Below are 25322 nucleotides of genomic sequence, written 5' to 3'. Positions count from 1 at the left end.
GGACAACTTTTGAAATCCAGAAGGAATACATGTTAGGCAACAGCCTTGCTACCGCCTAGATGTCCCAGCCCCAAACACTTAGCAGAAAATGCTCTTCCCTGTTAAGTGCCAGCTCCAGGGAATCCAGCACAGCCCCTAATATGGCTCTGACAGTCCCTGGTGATAAGGTGACATCAGTTTTGCGTGCGCCAGGCAACATGCTCGCAGGTAGTGGGCTGCCATGTCCTAACTATGGCACTTTGCAGAGTGCGGTGATGGAAGCACGTGTGATGTGACCTTGAGCTTTGCCCTCATAGATAGCACCTCAGTGAGCAGACGCCAATTCCAGCTCTGCAGGTCCCTTCATTGCAATGCATTCCCACCAGTTTAGGGTAGCTAAAATCCAGTTCCTATTAAAATTAAGGGTATGAGGTAGTAATGAATTTCAGAAGCCCTCAAGATGTACTGCGATGCAAAGACCAATACATAACAATTTCTGCAGCCGTTTTACATCCAATAATCCTGCGTTTTGAATTGTCCTTCACATGATATTGTCCTAAAACAAAAGCTGACCCAAGATAAAATGAAATATAAACTACAAGCTCCTTTAAAAAGTTTTGGGTTGTTTTTTCTTTTTTTTAGAGTCTCATCTTAAATATCTTTGAGATTCAATGGCAAATACAAAAAACACTGTTGATTATTAACTCAGAAAACAGCAGCAATAGCGTGCATAACTGAAATAGATGCGTAATAATACATTTATACTGAAGTGAGAAGAAACTTGAATTCCATCTCTACTCTGAAAATAAGCCATCAGTAATACCTTCTGGGTGACAATTTGATAGGAGAATCTGAGACTGTTTTTCAAATATTCTTCCATTCACCATACAATCTCTGGCCTATAAATCTCTTGTCACAGACTGAGCCCCTATCTGGGCTTTTCTCAGCCTAATGCCACATGAGTTTCTGTAATCCCTATCCCATCTGGTACGGAAATCATCAGGGTGCACTTACCTTCTTCAGCAAAATAGGTATTACTGAAAATCCAGCCCTTCACTGAAATCCATTATTTAAAATGAAGCCCTTTTCCTAAGAGCAGGGCATATATACTAAGAGACTTGATGACTACCACGAAGGAGGTTGGTATGGGACTCAAATGTCCGGGCTCCTGCGACCAGCAGGTGTCCTCCTTCCCTCTGCAACAGGCATTAGTAAGAACAGGTACTTCCAGAACTTCTTCCCTGCACTTCTCACAGAAATCAAAACACAAAGAGAAACAAATTCTCTGAGAAGGAGAGAAAGCTTTGCTTCCTCTATAATCATGAAGAAAGCTTTGTAATGAGTTAAACTTTCTTCCCCAAACACACAGCGAATAAGGGATAGCCAGAATGTAAAAGCAGCTATCAGCCCGAAGTGATTTCAGGGGTAGATGCTCTTCTCCAAAGCTCAAAACTGCGGGGCAGAGAGAGAGAAGCAGATGGAATAAGGTATTAAAACAACAGGCTAAAAGGAGATTTTTGTCAGGAGATGTGGTGAATTACATAGGTCTCCTTTGAGGACCTTTTCAGGTTTATCTGAAACAGGGTTCATATTTTTTTTAAACATTTTAAATAGAGTGGGGTTTTTTAAAACACAATTTTATGCATAGATATTACAGAAAATTTTGTATTAGAGCTATAAGCAGGTCAATACAAGAAGAATTTACCGAATATGCTTCAGAAGAACCAAAGCAGCATAATGCAGATTCTGTCAGGCAGACAGCATAGGTTTGTGAGCTCTCAGGTATGTTTAATGTTGTAGTATCTGTCCAGCTATACTATTAAGTTCAGTGTTGCAGCTCTGTCAGAATCCATCAGCTAATGCCAAGGAAGCAGACAATGACACCTCATGCAGCACCACAACAATGGTATAGCTTCATAAGTCATGGAGGGAAAAGATCCTGTGCTCAACTGGCAAGATTTGCCACAGGTTTTTTTGCTGTTAATAAAATAAAAATTAAACTAAAATGTCACTCCATCCACCTCAATCTAGTAAAGTCAAATGATGGCAAATTTGGACTTGGTATGATACAACAGACGAATATAAGCTGCTTTTCAGCAGAAAAACTTGTTCATACAAATTCAGTTTTGTTATTCTTCCTATCAGTTGGTCCTTTGGCCATTGAGACCTCAGTAATGAATCACTTTCCTTAAATCATGGAACTAAATTCTGCTGTTATATCACAAGCTTCGTTTGGGCTTATATATTTGTGTTAGGGTAGCAAGAACCCTTGGTCTACACCATTGATCTTCACACTTGCATTTAAAACACAGCCTTATCCTATTTTCACACTGCTGATGAGAGCTATTTCTGGGCACAAATCACTAATTTATATTGCTGACTTACCAACTTCAAGCTTCCCCGTCGTCTTCTTCAGTTTTATACCTCTTCACATCACTGTGGGGTTTTTTCCCTTGACCCTCTGAGCTGCTAATCTTGCCTCTGTCTGCAGTTACCTTTCTTATCTTGCATGGGTCTAGTCTTTGTACTTTCTCACTTTTAAGCAACTTTCTCAGAAATCCAAGCCAAGGTTTTGCAGCTGTGCTAAATCACAGCAAGGTCTTGGACCACACAAAGCAGAATTATTCAGAAGAGGGTCATGGCTCTAGGATCAGGGATAGAAAAAGTAACTGGAAGGAACTGAAATACCAGATGAAATGGCCAGCAGATTAAGCCTTTGAAAAGCTAGCCCGAAAAAGGCTACTAGGTAGGTAAAGGGGGAGGAAGAAGTGAAAAGAGAAAATACCAGTTGGCTAGGCTGGTAGGCTGGAGATAGAAGTAAAAGTCATTACACAAAGGAATTGTAAAGAAAAAAAGCCAAGCACAAGGCAACCTCTGTCTGCCTATGACAAGGTAGATGTAGAATTGCAAATAACTACATAGAAATTTGAAATATTCCCATGTTTGTAAGATCCAGTTTTTCACTTGGCCAAATACCACATAACGATCACAGAGGTGATAGTTGAGGATGTATTTTGGTGTGACCAAACTGCTTGCATCCAAAATGATTTGATAGTTCAAACAGCAACAACAAGAGCTGATAAATGGAGATTTGACCAGAATATTCTAGTCTATCTAGATACCCATGACATTGAGTTGTGAAGAAATGCATGCTTGGGCAGGCAACTGGATGTCTGTGACTTACTGATCCTGAAGGACCATCTGGCCATGGGAATGCCTCTCAGGATGCATTAGCAATAGCAGCTGACAGCATTACCACAGCCTTGTCAGTTCCTCACTCCACTCAGCAGCAGGAGTTGCTCTTGCCTTTGCTCCTGGTCCATCACATATCTAGATCTCCTTTTTAATGCACATTCACACATGGTAATTTGCAGCCAAAATAGGCTGGAAGGTGCAGCTGCTCTAGCAATTGTAACATAGTAGATTGCAATAACTGGGTCAGCTGCAGTAGTCCCAATTTGGGCAGGGATCTGATCCAGGCCCTTGAGAATCTGTTTCCACTGTCTGCAGCTGGGTGCAGCTTGCGGTTCTTCCCTCTGCTTGAGAGGGACTAGCTAACTTGCTTCATACTAGCTAAACCTGGCCAGAAGAGGGCTGCTCAATCAGCTGATGTTGGAGCTCCCAACCATTTTTGCCTGTATGGGCTTCAGCCTCCCAACAACCGGAAAACTTCTTTCAGCGGCTGCCTTGTCTCCCGTTGGGAGTTGTTTCACACTGTGCGTAAATTATACCAGTAAGCCCCAAAGCAGCTTTCATACCGGTGAGTGGTGTGGGAAATGCATGCCCTGGGGCTCGGGAAAGCCTAACCCGCAAGTCACCTGACCTGACTTTAAATGCTGGAGAAAAAAAAAAAAAAATAAGAGAAGCACCAAATATACTCAATATATTGAGTCAAGGTTTAAATTTTGGATTATGAACATGAAACACAGCTGGAAAAAAAAAATATACAGATATGACAAGACTGAGAACAAACCTAACCTCAGTCTGCCCTTCTCGCTTGACCAGGGATTTCTTTGAGAAATATCTTGGCCTGCAAAACGAGCATGCCATTCTCTACCATCTTGCCTTGCCTGCCAAAGCTGACCTGTGGCTTTGTTCAACCACAGAGCCAAGACAACACCCCCCAGACTCATCCTTCTCCTGGGCACCATCTTTCAGAGCCAATCTTTCAGTGTAACAGGTACCTCCAGCACAGCTGTCTCTGGGCAGCACTGCCCAAGGTACAGCTGAGGCTGTACTGTCTCCCTGCTTCTTGTTTCTTTCAGTGCCTCCCACTTCAGACCTCCCTGATCCTGTTTTGGTCTAACAGGAACGTAACACGGTGCATAGTGTGGCACTGTGCAAAACTGTACAACCTCAATTTTACCCATGCACCAACTTGTTTTTATTTCATTTGAGTGGTCTCATTGAAAGCATGACATTTTCCTTACCACTGTACCACTTTATAAACCATCCATCAACCAAAGGATTAACTACATAAACATCTTGTTAAATTTGCTATCACTATTTCACTGTGATCTGATGATAACCACACAACTTACTGCTAATATTAATTATTAGTCTTGACAGATTTGGCACGTATAATGATTTCTACAGTCCTTTCCCAGCTTAAGCATTTCCCCACATCTAGATCACCACTGCCTCTGTGCCACCTGGAGAGCCTCCTGCTTTCTCCAACGGATTCCTTAACTCTTTCATCTGATCCCACAGCTGCTCCACATCCACCTAATTGAAGTGGTCACATCTGGAAAGGAAATGTAAGCATGAGTTGATATCGTATGTTTGCTTCTGGACATGGTATTTCCTCATGATGTCATACATCTCATGAAAAGACTGTAGGCAAAATGCATCTCAGGCAGAACTGAAAAGAAGAATAAACTGAATAAAGTCAAAATGCCTTCATGAAGGCACATTCATCTACTGTTTCCCTTTGTGGCATAAAAATTACAGCCACTGACCAGGTTTAATCGTTGGCTCATTAAATGATGCCAAAACTACAGCCAAAACTCTGAAAACATACAACTGATATTTGTTTATAAAATTTACTTTAATGGTTATAAAGTATTTTTGGTTTAAAGGGATAACTCGGCACACTTAACAACCAGATTGACAGAAAGCAGATAATTTTAGGTTTACAAATGCTGCTACAAAAATATCTTCCACAAAACTTTGGCTTTAAGGTATGAGAAGTAGATGCCTGGCAAGGTTAGCCGGGGCTTTAGATTTAGTTTCCAAAACTATGTTTTTTCTGGGTCCTTATACTGACAAATATATTTTGTGGTTAACAGAAGTTTAAAAAGGCACTGCTAAACCTTCATTTTTGGTGAAAGCATATTTTGGTAGATTTTAGTGAGAAGTATAAAAGCAGAATTTATGAACATGAAGGAACACCTTACAGAAAGCAAAGGATGATAGAAATTATTTAAATGGATTAATTTTGCAACCATATGTGATTGTATAAGTACTTTTTCCCTTGGACTTGCCTGCTTAAGGGCTCTCTCAAGCTGTCTTCCCAAATGTATTCACAAATATTTCCTATACTTAACATGTTGCTGGTTTTTCCATTTCCTACCCTGGCTAAAAATTTAAAACATTTAATACTATGTCTTAGTTATAACATAGAAAGTCAGTAATGCAATGAAAAAGAATCAGTGTGATATTGCAAAGGGGTATTAATACTACGCAACAAAGTTTCACTAAAAATGAGAACTCAGTAAAGGACTAAATACATCTTCAATGCTATGCAATCATAGAACTAACCAAGAGCTCTTTATTGAGGTTATTTCAAACAGTAATGCATTTTCAGTTAAATTTTTCCAGGGAAGCGCAGATTTTATGTGAAATTTTCTGGTTTAATTTAGAATAATAAAAAAAAAAAAAAAAAAAAAAACACAAACAAACAAACAAAAAAATCCCACAAAAAAAAAAAAAAAAAAACCCACCAAAACAAAAAAAAAAAAAAAAAACAAAAAACAAAAAACAAAAAACAAACCACCAACCAACCAAAAAGCACCAAAACAGAAAAGGAAAAAAACCACTATAACAATTCCATTTCAGGTTGGCTTATCCAGAAATAAGTGTATATAATTCTGCTGAGCCAACTGGCATGATTTACTTCCTGGCAGTTAACATAACAAGAAGCTACCTCTCCCTTTACCCCAGAGGAAATATGTTGACTCACATTCTGACTCAGAGATGACATTACAAGTTTCTCTCTAGCTGAACTGATTGATACGTAGAAGTCACACAAAAGTGGGTGATAAACAAAAAAATTATTTTGGTAAGGTAAGCATATCTATAAAAGATTTTTTTTTTTTTTTTTAAGGACACTTTTGCCCTTTGCCACCCCTCCAGGGCACTCAAAATAGGAAAATCTGGATAAGTACTGAAATTAAAGTGCCTTAGGAAATTTCACCAACTCAAGTCATGTGCAATTTATGAACTTTGAAGTATTAAAATATTCTGTTGAGATTGAAAGTATTCCTATATTTGTAAAGTCTTAGTTTTTAAGGACTTTGATTCCCTGGGAAAAAATTATTACTCTCCTAGAAATTCTTCTATTAACACTTTTAACACTTATACTCCAAGGTAAAGAACATTTCCTCACACAGGCTGTTACCCAGTGATACAACTGCAGCTCCTGGGACCTGACATTTCGGTGTATTACTCTATAAATCCAAGAAATCTTTTAAAGACATGACTCAACTTCATCCTGATTGTGCAAACACAACTCCATGGGGTAACATCTAGATGCAAAACATCTGCCAGGTAGGGAAGCCTCGCAAACTCATCTTTCCCAGGTCACTGTTCGAATGGAAAGCACCATAGAGAAAACAAAACGGAACCACATCCCAGAGCAAAAGTAATTGGGCATCTTGAGTTTCTGTGGACCTGCTGTGCATCGAAATGATTTAAAACCAAAGAAATTTGGAGTCTACTGATGTCTAACATTTCTACAAAGAACTCCCATATGCCTACCCATAAGGGCACAATGGATTCCCCATTCCAGCTCAGCGAAGAACTTATTCTGTGATCAAAACATAAAGCATCCACTTTTTTGCAGTCTCATTTTTCTCCCCATGATGTAAGTCATTCCACATCAAAACGATTGCACTGATGATCCCTAAGACTGAGCTGTCATTTGAGTATCGCTAAATAAAATCTGTCACTGTTATGTGACCGCTAAACTAAGACTAATGACTTCTTCACCAGCAGCCTATGGGCTCTAACAAGCAGAAAATGACATTGATCTTAATCAGATCAGACACCAGCTTCTCTCAAATCTGTCTCAAATTCTATTAGATTTCACGCTTCATTATAAAATCGTTTCATTGCCTAGTCATTTTGTATATTATTTATAAAACATTGTGTTGATATTCAAAAGATGGTAGGCAGTCAGGGTATTTTGCACTAACCTCACACAGTATGTATGGAAAACAGCATCATTTTTTAAAAATGGAGCACATATAAACCAATGCCATGAATGCACTTCACCTGATCATCCAAAGTGGTATGATCAATTGTACCAGCCAGGGGGCATTTCCTGCCTGCCTAAAAGCCCTGCTTCCACAGCCTTTGACAAGGAGAGAAGTGCCATTCATAAATCCATCCTCAGTGTCACTTTTTGCCAGTACACTCATACTTCCCTGCAGAAGAGCTCAACCTCCTTAGAGCTGAGACCTGAAACACCTTCAGTGCAGTGAAATATTTTAGAAACTGAAAGTAAGCATGGAACGCTATTATAAAATGCTGGACTTGTGAAAAATTTAAGGCACAATGAGGCTCTGTTGCTTCACAGTAATTATTTCATTTTGCAAGCAACTTGAAAATTTGAGTGGATGTTTATGGAAAACTGGATCTTTCACCCAAGCACAATTTTCCAAATTATTTATACTTTCTTCATAGTTTACTCTATCAATTTTTATAGTTTACTCTATCAGATTTTTCATAAGTTGAGGCCACATGAAGAGGACCATGACTTGTGGCACATATGCCCCTGTGAATGGGATGAGCACACTGCAATGCTTGATTGCTGCTAGGGAACCTGTCTTCAAAGCATACGTTCCAGCAGCTCACATACAGCCTCTGTTCTGACTCTCCAATGGGCTTGACATATTGGGTGTGCTGAGTAGAGCCCTACCTACCACAGGGGCTCCCGGAGTGGGGGGGCAGCAAAACTTCCATGATAAAAGTGTAGTAAAAGCTGGAAAGCATTGGAAAATAGGATCTGAAGGAATGAGTCTCACTCTGAACACTCAAGACTAGATATGCCAACTTGACAAGTCCTAATCTTCTGGAAGATGAAATCTATGACTCTTCTGGAATGAGGATATACATAGTACAAATAAACACGTGGCCTCACAAAATTACTGATGGTTTCCATTGACTTTATGACTTTAACTATGTGATACTAGGAGATATTTTTATTTAAATATCAATTTCCAGTAATTTTCTGAGGCGAAGAGATCAAATATAGCTGGATTACTTATTCGACAGTCTTCGCTCCCTTTGCCTGAAAGATACCTATCTCTAAGAATTAGGTAAAATATTTCTTCTGGCAAATCTACTTACAACAGCACTTTCATAATGTGATTAATATAAATAGTTTGCTTCAGCAAAAGCTTGCTTTATCTTTGTTTTTGCATTGTATCCTGCTTGAGCGCAATCGTGTAGGTGGACGGGAAGAATGTAAATTCCTGAAACTGTGAAACAAACAGGAATAAGCGACTTTTGTGTCCGGATATAGGACATATGACAGTCATGCTTGATTGAACCATCTAATCTGGAATAACAGAACAAGGTCTAAGATAAGACCTTTAGGCACATGCACGGGTTAAGTAGATCTAAGGTTCATATCAAAGACGACTACTAGCCTTTATCAACTAGCTCTTAAAAGATCCTCCTGGAAGAAAGAATGAAGATTCAATCAGCCGTTGGGAGGTGGGCTTCGTCTTCCTAAAAGTCCTATGAATATGTAAAAGGCTTGACTATAAGAAACTTTGACTCTGTACTCACAAGTGTGCATGCAGGATATGAAGGCATGCACCCAGCGCTGTAAATAAACCTTTGCTCCACCGACTTTGTCCCCGGTTAAATTTTTCTAAAGGTGAGCCTGTTCCTCACAATAAACTTCCATAAATCACGTTGATTGTACACAGTACTCATAAACTGAGAATTAAATTCCCTGTTTATGACATCCGTAAGAATATGGAACTTTGCTTCCAGGCTTCTGCCTTCACTATTTCAGAAACAAAGAGTGATTCAGGACTTGCTGGTTATTACCCACCCATCCCGTGACCAGGAACATAGTCACTGATTTCAAATTCAGAAAAGAGACCACTTTCATGACTGTTTTCCGATAAGGAAGAGGAGAAAAATAGCTATAGATCATAATGTCAGTGGTTTTCACATCTGTGATCTGACTTTTCTACTCAGTTTGTTAAAAATTAACATCATCATTTGGCCACTGCAAGGATGACGCCTAGGATAAGAGGTTTTAAGACTAACTTAATCATGAACAGGCTAGGTTGTTTTCAAGTTTCTGCTGTGTAGGATTTGAAGGTCTTGTGCTTAGAGCTAAGAGGTCACATCAAGTGCTACAGATACTGAGATTGTGCAACACCTTCCTGGAATAAGTTCTGAATTTGCATAATTTGGAAGCAAAACTTTTCCCAGAGGATAGCACAAATTGACAGATTTAGGTTCTTACTGCTGGTCAGTGTACCTTCACCAGCTCCAGCCACATTTCCAGGCACCCCAGTAGAAGAAAGATATGGACTTACTGGAGTGAGGCCAGTCACTTACTAAGGGACTGGAGCATCTTCCCTGCATGGAGAGGCTGAGAGAGCTGGGGAAATTCAGCCTGGAGAAGGGAAGGTTCAAGGGATCTTATCATAAAATCATACAATCAACTAGGTTGGAAAAGACCTTTAAGATCATCATGTCCAACTGTTACCCCAGGACTGCCAAGTCTAAATGTATAAGTTCTTTGCTGTATATAAATGTATTAATGTATATAAATACCCAAGGGCAGAAGGGTGAAGATAAGGGAGCCAAACTCTGGTGAGTAGTGCCCACTGACAGGACAAGAGGCAATGGATATATTATTAAAGCACATGAAACTCCATCTGAACAGAAGAATACACTTTTTGTTTTACAGCCCAAAGAGGTTGGGGAGATAATAAAAACCCAACCAGTCCTGAACAACTGGCTCTAGCTACCCTGCTTGAGCAGAGGGGCTGACTAGGAGATCTCAAGAGGTCTCTTCGAATCCAAATGTCTCTAACATTTGCACCATAATCTGCAGTAGCAACACACACACATAAAAATCATTACTGCTATGTTCTTGTACATATAACATCAATTTTTGCATCATCTATAGCTTTTATTGGGCTACAAGTAACTGCAAATAGTTCCTATTGATTAGCCTCTAGTTGGTGGGTAATGTGAGGAAATGAGGTCAAAGACAGCTTCAGCAATGGAACAAACATCATCTGCAGCATTAGTGGTCTGCTAAAGTGCTTGCAACCAAAGTCATACAAAGGGCAAATCCTGTTTCCATCAACTCATTGTGCTAAAAGAGATAATCCTTGCATTGCCTATGATTGCTTTTGGTTCAGTTCTTTGCTTAGAAGGACCTACATAAAAGAAACCTGTGAGAAAGTGTAAACTATGCTAAACTTGAAGGATGCATGCCAACATTTTTTACCATTTTTCCCCCCCCTGGAGAATGCAAATACATTCCTGTGCCAGTGAGTAACTAAATCAACAACTGCGCTTCTGCAGGTGACAAAATTCTCCTTTGTTTTTCAAACACTAACATGCACATATAGTACTCCTTGAGAAACTCTTACTGCACTTTCATTCCAGAGCACTGCACTGCACTGCACTGTCTCATACAGTGTCCTTAAATCCCTTATACCTGATTTCTGTCAGAAGGTAACTGATCCATCTCAGGTTGGAAAAAGAAATGTCACCCTTCAGCTTTCACTGGGGAGAGAAATCTCCACAGACAACTCAGAAAAGAGATCCTTACTTCTCTAGCTCGATTTTATCGTCTGTGGATTCTTCTCATCACCTTTCTGGGCAGAATTATCATTACTCATGGTAAGAGATCAGCAGTATAAGGTGTAGGCAGATAACACTGTTCCTCTTTCTTTTCTTTTTAAATTGACTTCCTTAAATGAATGTACAATTAATTTAATTCATGTACTTTAATTTCAGTTACTTGAACTCAACAGCTTTCGAAAGTTTGCAAAATATTATATTAGCTATGAAGAACACAAAGCTACTTCCATTTCTTTCAATACTGTTGTAAAAAAGATTTTGCTGTTTCCTTAGAGGAAAACCAGAAGTGTATTACTGAAAGCCTGCAGAGTCTGGCTCAAATTAAAATTAAAAGGAACTTAGTGAGTTTACCAGCTTAACAAAAGTGGATATTTCAAAGCAGAAAGTAGTCAGTAAGGTACTGAGTATGGAAGAAAAGCCATACGCAGCATGGCAAACTTATTCTTCAATGTTTTTCTATTGCCTGAAGACAGGAAATCCATTTATAAGGATTATGTGTTCTTCAGTGAGAAGCAGATAATGTTTACCACTTAAAGGAGACTCTACTTTTCACACTCAGCACCAAAAGAAATGATACAGTATCATCTCATATCTGGGAATGCAGCAATCGATGAAAGAGGATAAGGAGAAAATCGCGTCGAAGAAGACATAGCAGTACTCGAGCAAGTACTCCGTGTCTACTCTCAGGAACGCACCAAGGCTGCAAGCCTGCTTGCAAGGATCTGTGCAGGACACGGCACTCAGCCTGTGAGCTCTCAAATGTCTTAGCTCCCACTTGGCTGTGAGTGTAGATTGTCTCTCCAGCTCCGACTGCCGCCTCCCAAGAAGGGATCTCGTGCTGTGTCTGAGCCACTGGCATTGCTGCCTAGTGGGAAAGAAGCAGCTGGGCAGGGAGACTGATATCGAAATGAGACGAGGATGACTTGGGTGACTTCTAACAAACCCAGGAGACCAAGTGGTCTTTTGCATAAGCAAAAGCTCCCTAATCGCTCATTCAGACAGGTCAGGAGATTAATAAAGAGGTGAGAGATTGGTAAAGAGGTGAGAAAGCTGCAAACTGTCGGACAGACAGCCTAACAGTTAGGGTCAGACAAATACCCCTGCTTTATCTTTGAGTATACAACCAGCCTGGTGTAACCATATCTCTGATATTCAACCCCACCCTAACAACACAGTCAGCTCCTCCAAGCCCGTGTTGCAACCTGCTTTCCTCTCTTCCTGCCGGTGTCTGAATCAGTGGGAACAAAAAGGCACATTGTCTGAACGGGTAAGTGGTTTCATCACAGACTTCCAGAAAAGCTAAGCACTGAAAGAGGAAACAGATACCTTATCTCGTCTCATTTTCAGTCCTCTGCAGAAATGCACTGATTATTTAACATACAGGAGGCTCGGAGGAGCCTCTGTCACTAGCAGGCTGCTGTATAATCACAATTTTAAAGCTTATTGTAAAATACCGTAATATGTCAATCCATGTGCCATGCAGTAACACATTTCTAAATAGGTCAGAACTCCACGAGAAATTACAGGTAAGAAATTATCTTAGTTATCAAAACAGTAAAAACCAAAACCAAACAAAAAATAACCACCGTGGAGAAAAGGACTACTTAGATACTTAATACTCTTGGAAAAATCTTTTTTTTGCTAAGAAACACACACTTACAGACAAAGATGATGTTGCAAAAGCCTTAAGATTACAGCAAACATTTTGGATAAGAGACCAAAATAGCTGTAGCTTAAGAAATGTATGCTTTCCTATGACTTTATGAGGGTAGATGGAATGGTCCAAAATATGTAGGAGTAAATCAAATGTTTTACATCAATGTCCAAGTATTTTTCCTTCCCACAGTAGACAATGACAAAAATATCAATGTCTGTAACATTGCAGAACTCTGTCTTTTCACATGGTGCACTTTTAACTTTTTCTTTCTTGTTACTAAAGGACTCTCAAACACCACTTGTACCCAAACCCAGGAACATTTTTAGTGAAGTGCCAATTATACTTGTCTAACCCTATAAGTAGTGCAGTAGTAACACTCCCAATACATGCACCGAACACAGAGATCAAGCTGCTGTGTGAATGCCACTGCAATTTGTCACTAAGACTTTCTGTGTTTCAAAATTGACAACAACAAAAGCTGCTATAAATTTAGCAGCAAAGTATAAGCATCTCGCTTACACTCCTTACAGTATTTGCTGGATGTGTGCAGTCAGTTATATGGCAGCATCTGTCAGAAGCAGGAGGCTCGCTTCTAATTTTCACTCCTTAAAACCCTGCAGTTTGTGGAAAAAAGGAGAAGAACAAATAACTAAAGGACAGTGGCCATTTGAAAGTGTCACTGTTTCTCAGAGGCTGTTACGCTATCTGCATCTCCTGAAAAGAAAACTGGAAGCAGAAGGGAGGGCAGAAATAAACATTTTCACAGTATCATGATTGATGGAGGACCAAGCATTCAAAACCAGAAACCTCTTGGGAAAAACTCACCAAACAGGAATCTTGATAATTTCAGACTTCTGCAAAGAAAACAGGTAGAACATATTCTGACTGTGGTGAGGCAATAAAAGTACTGATACTGACCTTGCAAGGATCGGCTCTGGGAAGTTGGAGGCATTTCACATTACTTTTCAGTTATGCTGAGGAGAAAACATGACAAATCCAGGAATCCCAACAAGGCAAGCCTGGTCTTCGTATGAAGCTCAAGTCATTGAAGTTGATGAATATTTTCACACTGACAGAAAACAGTAATTGAATTGGTTTTATGTAAGATCATTTTACCCAAAAGTTACTTCCTCCGGAGATGTCACTTTGCTCAGTGCCATCTCTTCACTTTGGAAGCTGTACCATTATGAGCAAATATCTCTGGTTGTTTGCTGGTGATGGACTCATCTTGTCTATCCAAATGTATCCAAGGCATTTAATAACAACTCCCAGTATGTCCCCAAAACTAAAATGAGCGTGTTACCAGAAAAGATTGTCTTTCTTCCATTTTTCCTCTATAGAAGAGGTGTAAAGAGAGAGTGTTTCAATCTACATTTTCATAATTATATGTCTCATAATTACCTCTACATCTGGTTATCAGAGCAGGAACATAGAGCACAGCTGCTGTTGGAAATGGCTTTTTTACCCCGAGCATCCTTCCATGCACCATGCTGGCAAGGCTATTTTAGTCTCTCTGACACCTAAGAAAAAGGAAAAGGACAGACATTCCTCTATTCTCTGGAGCTGAAAGAAGAGTGTCTGAAGCTAAAGGCAACCCCTGGGTGCTCTCCCTGCAGAGCTTTCCCCGTTCTAGACTGATTCTTATCCCAGTCATGCCTGGTATTTGTTAATTTTGAATTAGCTTTGCAGTTTACACTTGTCTAAGGTCAAACAAATACTAGCTCCCTTCCCCTTCTGCTTGAAGCCACTAAAGGCACTGCCTTAATACATGTAAAACCTCTGGGTCTCAACAACTGCAGACAAGCACAAGACAGAGACAAAGCAGAAAAATGTTTATGGCTAGATTCAGAAATGGCATCCAGGTCTATGCACCCAGCTTTGTGCTTCTTCCCTTTCTATGGGCGAATCAGGAATGCAGCTGCCTACCACACAGGGTCACCTGTGGTTTTGCACCCAGAGCTTCAAGCAACTGGAAGCAAGTACCCTGAAAGATATATCCACAGGTCTGAACACTGCATTGACCCAAAAGACAATGCAAAGAAAGAGGTCTTCTACAGTAATAACCTAAAAAATTACAAAAACAGCCAAAAAAACCCCACCCCAAAACCAAAAAAATACACAAATTTTTCAAACAATCTTCTTCCTAATCCATGTTAGTTTCCTTGAAAGTGATTGTGATATAGAATTATTAATTTTGTTGAATCACAAAGGACGGCATTGGAAATGATTTTTTGGGGAAACTCTCACATTTCAAAAGGTTGAAGTGAAGGATTTCTCCTCTTTCAGCCTTTCAGTGCATATCTATAAACAGGGAGTGTGCCCTCCCTGCCCAGGTCCTGCACCTGCTCAGGACCTCCGGGGACTAGGAAGCGAGACCATCCAATACTCGTTCCTGAGATGAAGCAGCTTAATGTTCTTAAGAAGGCTTCTCTTTAAAAGCTTTTGATATTTGCTTGTTAAGTAACACATTTGTGAAATGTTATCCCTGCTGAAACTGATGTAGATAGAATCAGGCAGACAGCACGTTACATTACATTACGAGGTTTAACATTTCATTAATTGCATTGGCCTACTTCTGTGAATCACAGATTATTCTCAGACTCGTAAAGCACATCTGATTCCTTTACGTAGTTGTTCCTGCAATGTGATACAATTGCAAGGGCCCACAAGGGGACAAACCTCATGATTTAGCTATTCAGACGTGAACATGCAATACTTTGATCACATGCACAAAATGAGGAACAAAGGTCACTTGTACACAAATAATTAATTATTAGCTCTTACTTCACTTTGATAGATGGATAACAAAACATTAATTGAAATAAGAAAAGCAGCTGACTGGCCCTGGCTTGGCTATGTGGTTTTTTTCTGTTCCATGAAGGAATTTCTGCAAGATGTAGTGGGAAACAAAGCATTAGTACAGAGACCACAGAAGAGCATGGATTAGCTGTCAGCTGACATACCAAGGACCTTCACTCTGTGCCTCTATGCTGAACTGCATCTTCTGAATAGATGGGTCCCCTGGCTATTCATCAAGAATTTGTGCTTGAATATCATGTATGCATGTAACTTCCCCTATGAGTGGGGAAGAATGTCATTGTTCCTCTGCTAAGGCAGAAAAGCTTTAGGATAATACATGCTACAGGGTAACCAGGTTTTCATTACCTTGGCCAGTTTCTCCTCAATAGGAGTGCTAAGATAAAGAAAGTAAACAGTCTGCCAGCTAAATCAGGACCAAGCATTACTTACATGAAGCAAATGCAGTGGAAAAAGTAATTCCAAATGCTTCATCTAAATGAGCCGTTATGGCCTTGCCCAAATTCTCAAATGCAAAACCAGCAGCTGAGACAAGAGCCTGCTGAAGTTAGCACAAGTTCTTAAGCAAGCTTCAACAGGCTTTGTATCAGGGTCTTTCATATACAACCACTTGCAACCAGGAACTTCTCTACTTCTTACGAATAAAGCCAAGAGACTGCTTCTGAACATGAAGAACTGTGTCTAACAGTCTGCTTTTCACTGCTTATGCTCACAATGTAGCAAACTGAAGATGAATCTTTCAGCTGATGCTTTTCACTCATCCATGCACAAAAGCTCCCTGCTGCCAGGAGCAGAAGCAAAAAAAGTTATCATCTAAATTCAAAACCCCAAAATTGCAGGCTCCTCTGTAGTTGATTACTTCTGTAAGCTGCTCTGTTTCAAAAGCAAATCTCATTATTGCTTGTTTAATGATCTTATCAGTCATCGAACATTGCCTTTTACTAGAGCTATAGTAACACTGGAAGGACCTTTGACGAAGAATGGATAATTTCTTTAAAATGCATTTGTGACCCTTCTGTATACTTTTTACAGAATATAGTAAACAAAGCAATGCCGCATGCATGAACAAAGCAAGCTGCAAATGTTCAAACATGGTTATATTTGCACAGATGGTGTTTTTAAAGTACATTCACATTTTTTTTATGGTTTTATTTCGGATTTGAAAAAAGCACCGAGAACATTGATTCACAATAAAAATTTTGAACATGTCAACTTGAAAAAAAAAAAGCCTTTTCAATACCTCCCAGCATTTCTTTGAGCAAAACTGTTTGTAAACTTAACTTGCAATTGTCAAATGTTAGGTCTGTCTGAAGCTGGTTTCTTTGGCTGAATTTACTGCTTTCCAACAGAGAAGGCAATCTGCTGAGATCTATTACATAGAATCAAAGAATGGTTTGGGTTGGAAAGTACCTTAGGATCATCTAATTCCAGCCGGCCTGCCATGGGCAGGGATGCCTCACCCTAGACCATGCCACCCAAGGCTCTGTCCAACCTGGCCTTGAACATTGCCAGGGATGGAGCATTTACCACTTCTTTTATAAACATAAAAGATCAAGCATCTTCGCTGCTTTGGTAGGTTTCTAAATACAGGCCTAATATCCCTCATTTTAAGGGACTTAAAAATTATGAAAGGTATTATTCACTTCCTATAACTTATATTAAGTGTTAATTTCTTCAAATTTGTAATAGCACCATAATACTGTAATAAAAATTGAAAAAAAGGATAAAAGTCAGGGATGGCGTGAGAAAATTACTAAGGAAGTGAACACGACAGCTGTATCTAAATTTATGTGAAACTTCTGGCTTGAGTAGATTTATTCTCCTGGACACACAAGTAGATGCACTAACTACAGGTTACCAGTCTCGATAAGATGGTAACGTGCAGTGCAGAAGTTGGTTCACTGTAAAAGCCTGGTTGGGATTTCCCTTCCAGTAAGGAAAAGCCTGCAGCACAGTCATGTACTTACTCCTGTTCCAGCTCAGGAGGAGCTGGATCCTTACCATTCCCAAAGCAAGCCATCAGGAAACGCTTCTGCTACAGACGTTTCTACTGACACACACAGTAAGCAAGGTAGCTCTCTAGACGGACTTAAAACAAGGGCAAAAGCATGAGATGCTGTGTCTTGTTTCAAATCTTCTGCTGAACTATTAACTGGAGTGCAAAGTAGAGCAGCAACTGGGAAAGAAGAGGTGGGGAAGGGCTGGCTGTGAGTCAACATCCAGAGCGATCCCACAATGCTTAGGGAATCCCAGGGCAAGAGATCTCCCCTGTAGAGTACTGATCCTGTAATAGCCTGCGAATGCTCTGAAAGGGACATCTGCTGAACTAAATCTTGGATTTAATTTTAATCCCTGTGACTTCCTCTGCATTTATCCAGGGCTTTCAAACTAAGAGAACCTCCATTCTGACCAAGATAGAAAATGTGTCATTTAGTTAATATCTTTGTGTGCCTGTATAAAATGGACAGAAACCATCCTTTCACTGACCTGGTAAGTCCACACAATCGCTAGACACACCATGCAACAGAGCTGTCCATGGGCTTGGCCAACAGCAAGAAAACTAGATGTTGCTCCATGACCAAAAGGCAAATTGTCAAAATGCAAACTGAGTCACAGGTGTTTAACCACACATCCTCCCATGAAGATGCCGTCTAAGGGGAAGATATGTGACCTGGTGTCTCTCCACCCAGGTTTTATAGAAGCCTCATTTAATGCATCATGATGCTAACTAGTTTGTTCTCCCAGCCCTAAAGCTTCCAGAAGTTTGCCTAATGTGTCTTCTGCTTCTGTCCAAGAGCTTCATGCAACAAATATACACAGTCCCAGCTTGACTTCAGTTCAGCAAATTTTTCATGCCATTGACAGCTGTTGCAGGCCAAAAGGGCAACAGAAATTGAGAGATTAACCATCAACAGAGGGAGCTAAGATTAAATCAGTTCAGTGCATTACTAATTTCGTTATTTTAAACTTGCAGGCATGAATCACTCCCTGTTTTGGGAAGTGCAGGAATTTATTGTGTACGTGCGCATTGAGTGGAATCTGGCAGAAAGGAAGAATTACTTTTTCTTCAGGAGAAGAATCCTACCTCTTGATCTTGTGAAGATCTGTGCTCTTGGATGAGAGGTGCCATGAGCACAGCCTCACTAAATACCACTGTTTATATAACCATACTCCCTGCCAGACCCTCAAGTGCTCAGAGCAGTGCAAAGGGGAGGGAATAGCGCCTGCCCACAATACATGGTTTAAGCACAGCTTCCACTGGGCAGGTACTGAGTTACACATTCAAAATAGGAAGTTTAAAAATTAGTCCCACAGTAGCCCTGCCATAGTTTGGAATGCTTTTTTGCCCAATCCACATAAAGGGTTTCCTACAGGCAAAGGGAAAAGGGGCTTTTTGCTACGTTGCCAGACATTTGAGGTGTAATTCTAGCACAAATAAACGCTTGCGCTTCATACGAACTCGACAAAGGGAGCTCTTGGAGTGAAGGTACAGTTTCAACACATTAGCCACCTCACATCAAAAGTAAAAGCTAGGTTACCAATGTTCTTACTGATGCTTTACTATGTATGGTGACCTTGTCAAGGCAGGAGTAAACTGCTGTCTGTTCGAGAAGCGTGGGAACCAAATCCCACAATATACTGCTGTATTCCACATTCTACTCCAACTTAAAATAAATTCAATTTCTTAGCGGCTCAAAATCTTGATATTTGTAAAATAAGCTTGTTTCATATTCCATTTACTTGTCTCCAAGAGCAAAGTTTTTGAGAACTTTGTTCTCAAAATATTGTTTTATTTTTATAAATATTGTTTTAGTTTTCTGCTAATGAAATGAGGAAAAAATCTCAAGCTTCTTTGCAACTGAAGGAACTGTCATACCCCATAGAGGATGCTTTCTGTACAGTAAACAATTAGAAACTGGTGAAATATGGTTTTAGTTAAACCACTTTACACTTCCCTTTTTGGATGTACTCAAAAACCACCACTGCATTGACATGCTGGAGAAAAGGAATGTTAAAGCATAAATCTGCAGCCAAGGCAAGTCCAAATGAAAAAGTGCCACTGTTAAAGTAAATCTCAGTAATCTGGTTCACAACTCAGATTACACCAGTCCCGATCAGAAGACGCTTCGGGGTTTTTTTTGTGAACTTTATCTTAGCCGTAAAGGCTGCTGGTGGTTGAAAACTCAGCTGTTGACATCAGGGAAAAACATGAATTGCATGGAAATGAGCTGACCTGCAGTAAATGATTAATGGTGCGAGCTACAGGGATCTGGCACCTCCTCATCCCGGGGAAGCGTGCTTTGGGTAGCAATGCTCTCTGCACCTGCAAAGAATGCCCACAGCCATCTATTTATATAAGGTGAATGAGGCTCCAAAGCAGATTTGTGGGGTACACATCAGACCTATCTCTTTATCACCGGAAAGCTTTGCTCCAATGCTGCCATGTTCTGGTTGCACACAGAAGGGAAAGCAAAGCACAGCAACATTGAATGGACTTTCCTAAGGTTCTTAAGTACAAATGAATTGGAAAAAGAAAAAGCAAACATAAAAGCACAACATCCATGACAGATAAGAATCAATAACATCACAGAGCTCTAACTACTAACGCGTATTACTCATGGACAGAGCTTGCTCAAATCGTCTTTCCTCTTCTTTACTGATAACAGAAAAAAACCCGCCTTAAATCATTTTTTCTGTATGACAAAGACTTGGAAGCAATATTTTCTTTTTTTTGGTTGTTTTTATTTCTGACTCCTCTGTTTTAATGAGATTGCAGTTATTTAAGGCATTGTTCTATAATTAGATCAGATACTGTAGGGTTTCACATTAGTTAGAAACAATCTAAGATGACAGACATTTCGTGGCTTGCTCCACACTTTTACATTTAAAAAAAACCCCAAAACACCCATCATCTGACTCAGCTCCTCAGTATTTTTTCCTTATTATTATTGCTATCTGCTTTTTCAAATGTCTTTTTAAAATATTTCTTTCCCTTGAACACAAGCTGAAAAACCCTAGTGCCCAATTTGCCGTACTAGTCCAAAAAGTCACAAAGCTTGCTTGTTATCTGAGGGAATGATGCATTTGCTTTGTGTGTGTGTCTGTGCATGTGAGAGGGGGAAGAAAGTCATGATAGCATTGTCATGGGGAGTGGTTTGCATATTAATAAACAGTATATATGAGCCTTTTCCACTGGGGCCAGCACTCAGAGGGACTCCTGTGCACTGAGGAAGGGACCACGTATCACTGCACCAGAGTGAGTTCTGTTTCGGCTTTGTTTACGGCTACAGCCTGGCTCCTCTCTTTCTCTTTTTTCCTTCTAATCCTACTCTGCCCTCCCTAGGGCTGCTGTTACACCAGCTGCGTGGGGGTTAGTCTTGTCCAATTGTGCTACATGTAGAGCAAGCACTGAGAGTATTTCATTTTTAGAGTTTTGCTTGGTTTATTCAACACGAGGCTCTGAGTAGCGCTACTAGCATAGAGAGGGATAACTATGAGCTCTACACAGTGGCTGTAAGTGTAACTCAAGTACCCTGTCTATGTACTTTCTTTGCTACTTACAGGCATCTTTAAACTTCCTGCTGTACTTCAGACATCTGTACAATCACATGCACAGCTAAGATCAGACTTCAGAAATTATGAACTGCTTTTCTAGAGGCAAAAAGGCAGATCACTCGCCTGTTGTTACAGCAAGACCCATTTCTCACCAGTGCCTGATGCTATCAGTACTGAGCTGCTTTGATAATCAGGGTACATGTCAGAGAGACGCTTTCCAAAAAAACAAACTTATCAGCATAGCAGTTGGTATGGGGAAGCTCCTGGCATTCTACAAGGAGTTTTCAGTGAAAAAACATTTCAAAGCAATATTCTATTAGATGTAAAGGCTGACTTATATACTTTCACTTACATAACCAAGCTGAATCTAGGCTAATGTCAGAGGAATTAGATTAATATTTAAGCAGCACCAACCAATTCCTCCAGGTCATTTTTCTGCACTGTTCTGTCCGTTTTCTAAATTCCTGTCTTTTGGTTCACCAATGGATTAACATATTCTTGTCCTAATTCCCACCATTATTCTATAGAGGGAAACCTCATGAATCTGCTTCCACTTGCTCCATTTTTCTCCTTATCAAAACTCACAGGCGTTTTTTGCTGTGGATTTTTGCCTTTTATTTGAAAATGGTATTCTGAGTAACTGTTCATGATTTTTTTTACCTTTAAATTCTAACTGCCACTATTTGCCTGTGTGCATAATCCTCCTGCACACATTTCTGTTAAAAGTCATCTTTTATTCACTGCTCATTTCAAACTACCCAAGCAAACAAACCACAACTATAAGGTATTTTTCCTGGACTTCTATGTTCCTTAGAACTGTTCGTAAACACCAGTTCTTTCATACTCGAAAGTTGCAATAGACTCAGAGGTCTTTTGTAAGTTTACTTTTGTTTATTCTTTTGTTTTCTTTAATCCAAAACAGAATCCACCTCTCCCTAAAAATGCATACATAGTGTGAATAAGTCCATGCTGCAGATGCACGCACACCCAGACACACAATCAAATCTATTTGGATAGAAATAAGACTGAAGCTCTACAATTTTTAAACCAAAAATATACACAAAGCAATTCTTAGACTTCTGGGTTTGTGCACACACAAGCATGTTAGCTAGTCACCTTCAATACAGCACACTTCTGTGCCACTGAAAAACATACTCTGCTGCTCTAGGAGTTTTCTTTTAATATTCCTAGTTGCTGTCTTCCATACATAACCTTCTTTAAGCAGTTAGAAAGCAGAAGTAATTGAGGACGGTGCTCACTTTCAAAATACCTTTGATCAAAATCTCACCAGCAAGTAATTACACTGCTTAGGAGCCACTGACGTATTGCTGGTGTTGGCTTAGCAAGTGGCATCCCATGCCACTAAAAGCTTTGCTTATTCACATCAGCATATATGCTGCAAATCTCAGACAGGTGATTTTTTTTACCCTTTTGTCAGTTAGTCCAAGGAGGGGCAGGGTGAGAAGGAAAACAAAAAAGAATCTGCCATATCCCACATAAACATTTTAAAGTGCCATCATCTTGAAGAACCTCGCTTATCTGGAGTCAATCTGCTAAAACTCCAATAAAATAAGCTACAACAAATAACGGGGGGGGTCAGAAAACCAAAACCAAACCACCTTCATTTTGCACCTCTTTAAAAGTAACTAAAAATATTGCTGGAATAACTCTGTAAAGCATGAACATGAGGTGGGATCGGAGGGAAAACAAGGACATTCAGTGATGCCAGACACATCTACTCTTTGGATTTGGGTAGCAGATCGCAAAGGGAGAAGGAGAACAAAGAAAGGTATTCAGAAAGGATGGTTTGATGTTTGACAACAGGAAAGAACAAATGTGGGACACCAGAGACTGGCCTCTGTAACCGTATGCCTCAGGTAAATGAGCATTTTTGTGTGTGCGCCAGGGTGCTCTGGGGCAGAGCAGGGAACCTGCAGCAATGGGCACTGCCCCAGAGCCAGAGTCTGCCTGGTGTTTCCATGAACAAAGGCAAAATGGGCTGCTAACTGCTGCTCAGAAAGTACTTTCTTCTTAAGTATAGGGACACATAGGTTATAGCATTACATACTGAGCAGTATGTACCCATAGCTCATGGAGTCTTGGATGTTTACTACTTATGGCCAAATGTAGGTGGTCCCCAGGCTCCTAGCCAGGTGTTGCTGAGGGCTGTATGTCCACACTTACCAGCGCTGTTCCCCTCAAGGCAACTGGCAATGTCTGAAGAGCACTTTAGCAAGGTCCTGGGTCTCCTCAGGCTCACTCTGGCTGTGAAAGCAACTTCAAAATACATAAAAAACACATGGCATCTGTGCTGCAGCCCACTGTGCTGGTGCCTCCTGGGCAGGGTGGTATGCACCAGGCACCCCAGGACAGAGCAGGGGGACAGCAGGAATGTGTGACCAGGAGACCTGGTGGGTGGTGCTGGAGAACTCTGCAAAGTGAACAGCATCTGGCCTTGTTCTGGCTACAGGGAACACATGTTGTGCTGTAAAACCTATCTAATTCTTTTTCTTTCATGCCTGTAATTTTGTTTGTTTTTGACAAGTTATACAGTGGATTCACAACATGCAACAGTTCAGAGCAAAGTAGTTTAGACTAAAGGGGAAGGATTTAGTGTTTGTACTCCCCCTTGTAAATACACACATACACATGGGTGAGATAGGAAAAAAGCTCATTTTTTCACATCCAAGGAAAGATTCAAGTTGACAAAACCAGCAGCCACTTAAAAACACAGCAGTGTCACTCACAACTGCATTCTTTGCTTTGGAGGAATATTGTGAGGCAGTGCCAATTTATCTGAAGACTACAGAGGCAGATGCAAGACATGAATTTTACAGGAATGACTGGTGTTTGCAAGAGTTAAGATTATTTAGGCTTTTGTTCTACCACAAAAAGCTTCAGGGAATTCTTAAAATATCTGATGAGAAAATAAAAGACTTAAATAGTCTCTCCTGAAATATTATCCTAACTGCTCCTTAGTCTGCATCTTTCCTGAGATCTCTCCTCTTGCAATTTTATTTACCAGTATTTCACAGTCTGAGGTGTGCAATTTATTCATTTGAAGTTCACTACAACTTGGGAGGCTGCACAGAACAATTATAAAAGTTATTTACATAAAACTAAGGCCAAGTAGCTGCAAATCAAAAGACTGAGGATCAGACAGAAAGCAAAGTCATCGCAGATGCTCTGGTCCTAAATGGAAGAGCCTGGCATGCAAGGCAGCTCAGCAAAGCCCTGTCCCTCATGGCCTCTCTGCATCCACGTCCCTGCTGACATGTAAGCTCTCCCTCACTTCAGGTCAGATGACTGGGGTAAACTTCAAATATCTGAATTCTTCTCGTTTTGACTGCAGCTGCCTGAGGGGCAGTCATATGAAGAGCAGCAGCTATGAAGTCAGCTTGGAGAAACCCAGATGACCCTGGTGTTCTTCCCACAACAGTCTTGACAGCAACCACCTATTCACTGTCCAGTCACGCTGGACTCTCACCTTCAAAAAACCCTCTCAGAATAAGTCTTTTTCTAATCCTCCTCTTTCACTCAGATGTGTTTTTTCCCTGTGTTCTCGAAGGATTTTTCTATAGCTCTGATTTCCCACATTTCTAAACCTTGAAATCCCTTGGACAGATAATTGCCTTAAGGTCTCCACACCCTCTTTTCTAAACCCACACATTGACAGATCAGGCTTTCAGAAGGCCCTGCTCATTTAGCAGAGCTTTACTCATCAGGTCATTTATCATACTCATATCATTAATACTCCTCAGTAATCCCACAGCAATTCCTTGAAAACTTCTCATGTTAGGAGGCTGATTTGCACCACAGGCTGCAAATAACTGGGTAAAGACATACAAAATCCCGCTGAAAAAACCCTATATATATGCTTTAAGCAATGCATATATCTAATCTTGAAAATCATGCTAAGAAGTATCAGGCCACAACCATTACATTTGAGATTTGTTTTCTCAAAACTCAACCCTACAGCAAATTGTGTAAGCATTTACTTGAGACCGTTTGTGTGTTAAACAGAAAAGACTGTGCAGATTTTTTTCTCTTTTCTCTCCAAGGTCCAGGTTGCTATCTGGCATGGAAAAAGAACGGATCAAATTAAAATGTTGATTTTCTATAATTGGGGCAGAGCAGGAAAAAGACACCATCGCTTTTCCAAAAAAGTTTATGTCAGAGAGCTGACAGGAATTAGATAGAATTACTTAAAGCTTTTCAATTTATTCTCTGTCAAAACACAGATTGC

The 25322-nt window shown here is 40.2% G+C and overlaps 2 protein-coding genes across 5 annotated transcripts in view; one reads left to right on the top strand and one right to left on the bottom strand.

Annotated features, from left to right (window-relative positions):
- Positions 1–25322, bottom strand: part of LOC115610579 (melanopsin-like) — a 73850-nt gene that overhangs the window by 41203 nt on the left and 7325 nt on the right. Inside the window, exons 1-2 of one of the 3 annotated variants that reach the window (XM_030492304.1) lie at positions 14643–14691; positions 13622–13772 (exon numbers count right to left, since the gene is read on the bottom strand). The exons of 1 other annotated variant lie outside the window; for it this stretch is intronic. The gene's annotated coding sequence lies outside the window, so the exon portion shown is untranslated. Of the gene's footprint in view, positions 1–13621; positions 13773–14642; positions 14692–25322 lie in introns of those variants that run through there. One more of the 3 variants, XM_030492303.1, reaches the window with a different exon arrangement.
- HPGDS (hematopoietic prostaglandin D synthase) overlaps positions 20700–25322 on the top strand; it is a 28106-nt gene continuing 23483 nt past the window's right edge. Inside the window, exon 1 of one of the 2 annotated variants that reach the window (XM_030492309.1) lies at positions 20700–20777. In XM_030492309.1, coding sequence (XP_030348169.1) covers positions 20700–20777 — 78 coding nt within the window. The remainder of the gene's footprint in view (positions 20778–25322) is intronic. The other variant, XM_030492311.1, reaches the window with a different exon arrangement.

This window comes from Strigops habroptila, chromosome 7 (genome assembly GCF_004027225.2).
Source record: "Strigops habroptila isolate Jane chromosome 7, bStrHab1.2.pri, whole genome shotgun sequence".
Lineage (NCBI taxonomy): Eukaryota > Metazoa > Chordata > Aves > Psittaciformes > Psittacidae > Strigops > Strigops habroptila.
The sequence above is the reverse complement of the archived record's forward strand: the minus strand, read 5'-3'. Positions and strand labels throughout refer to the sequence as shown.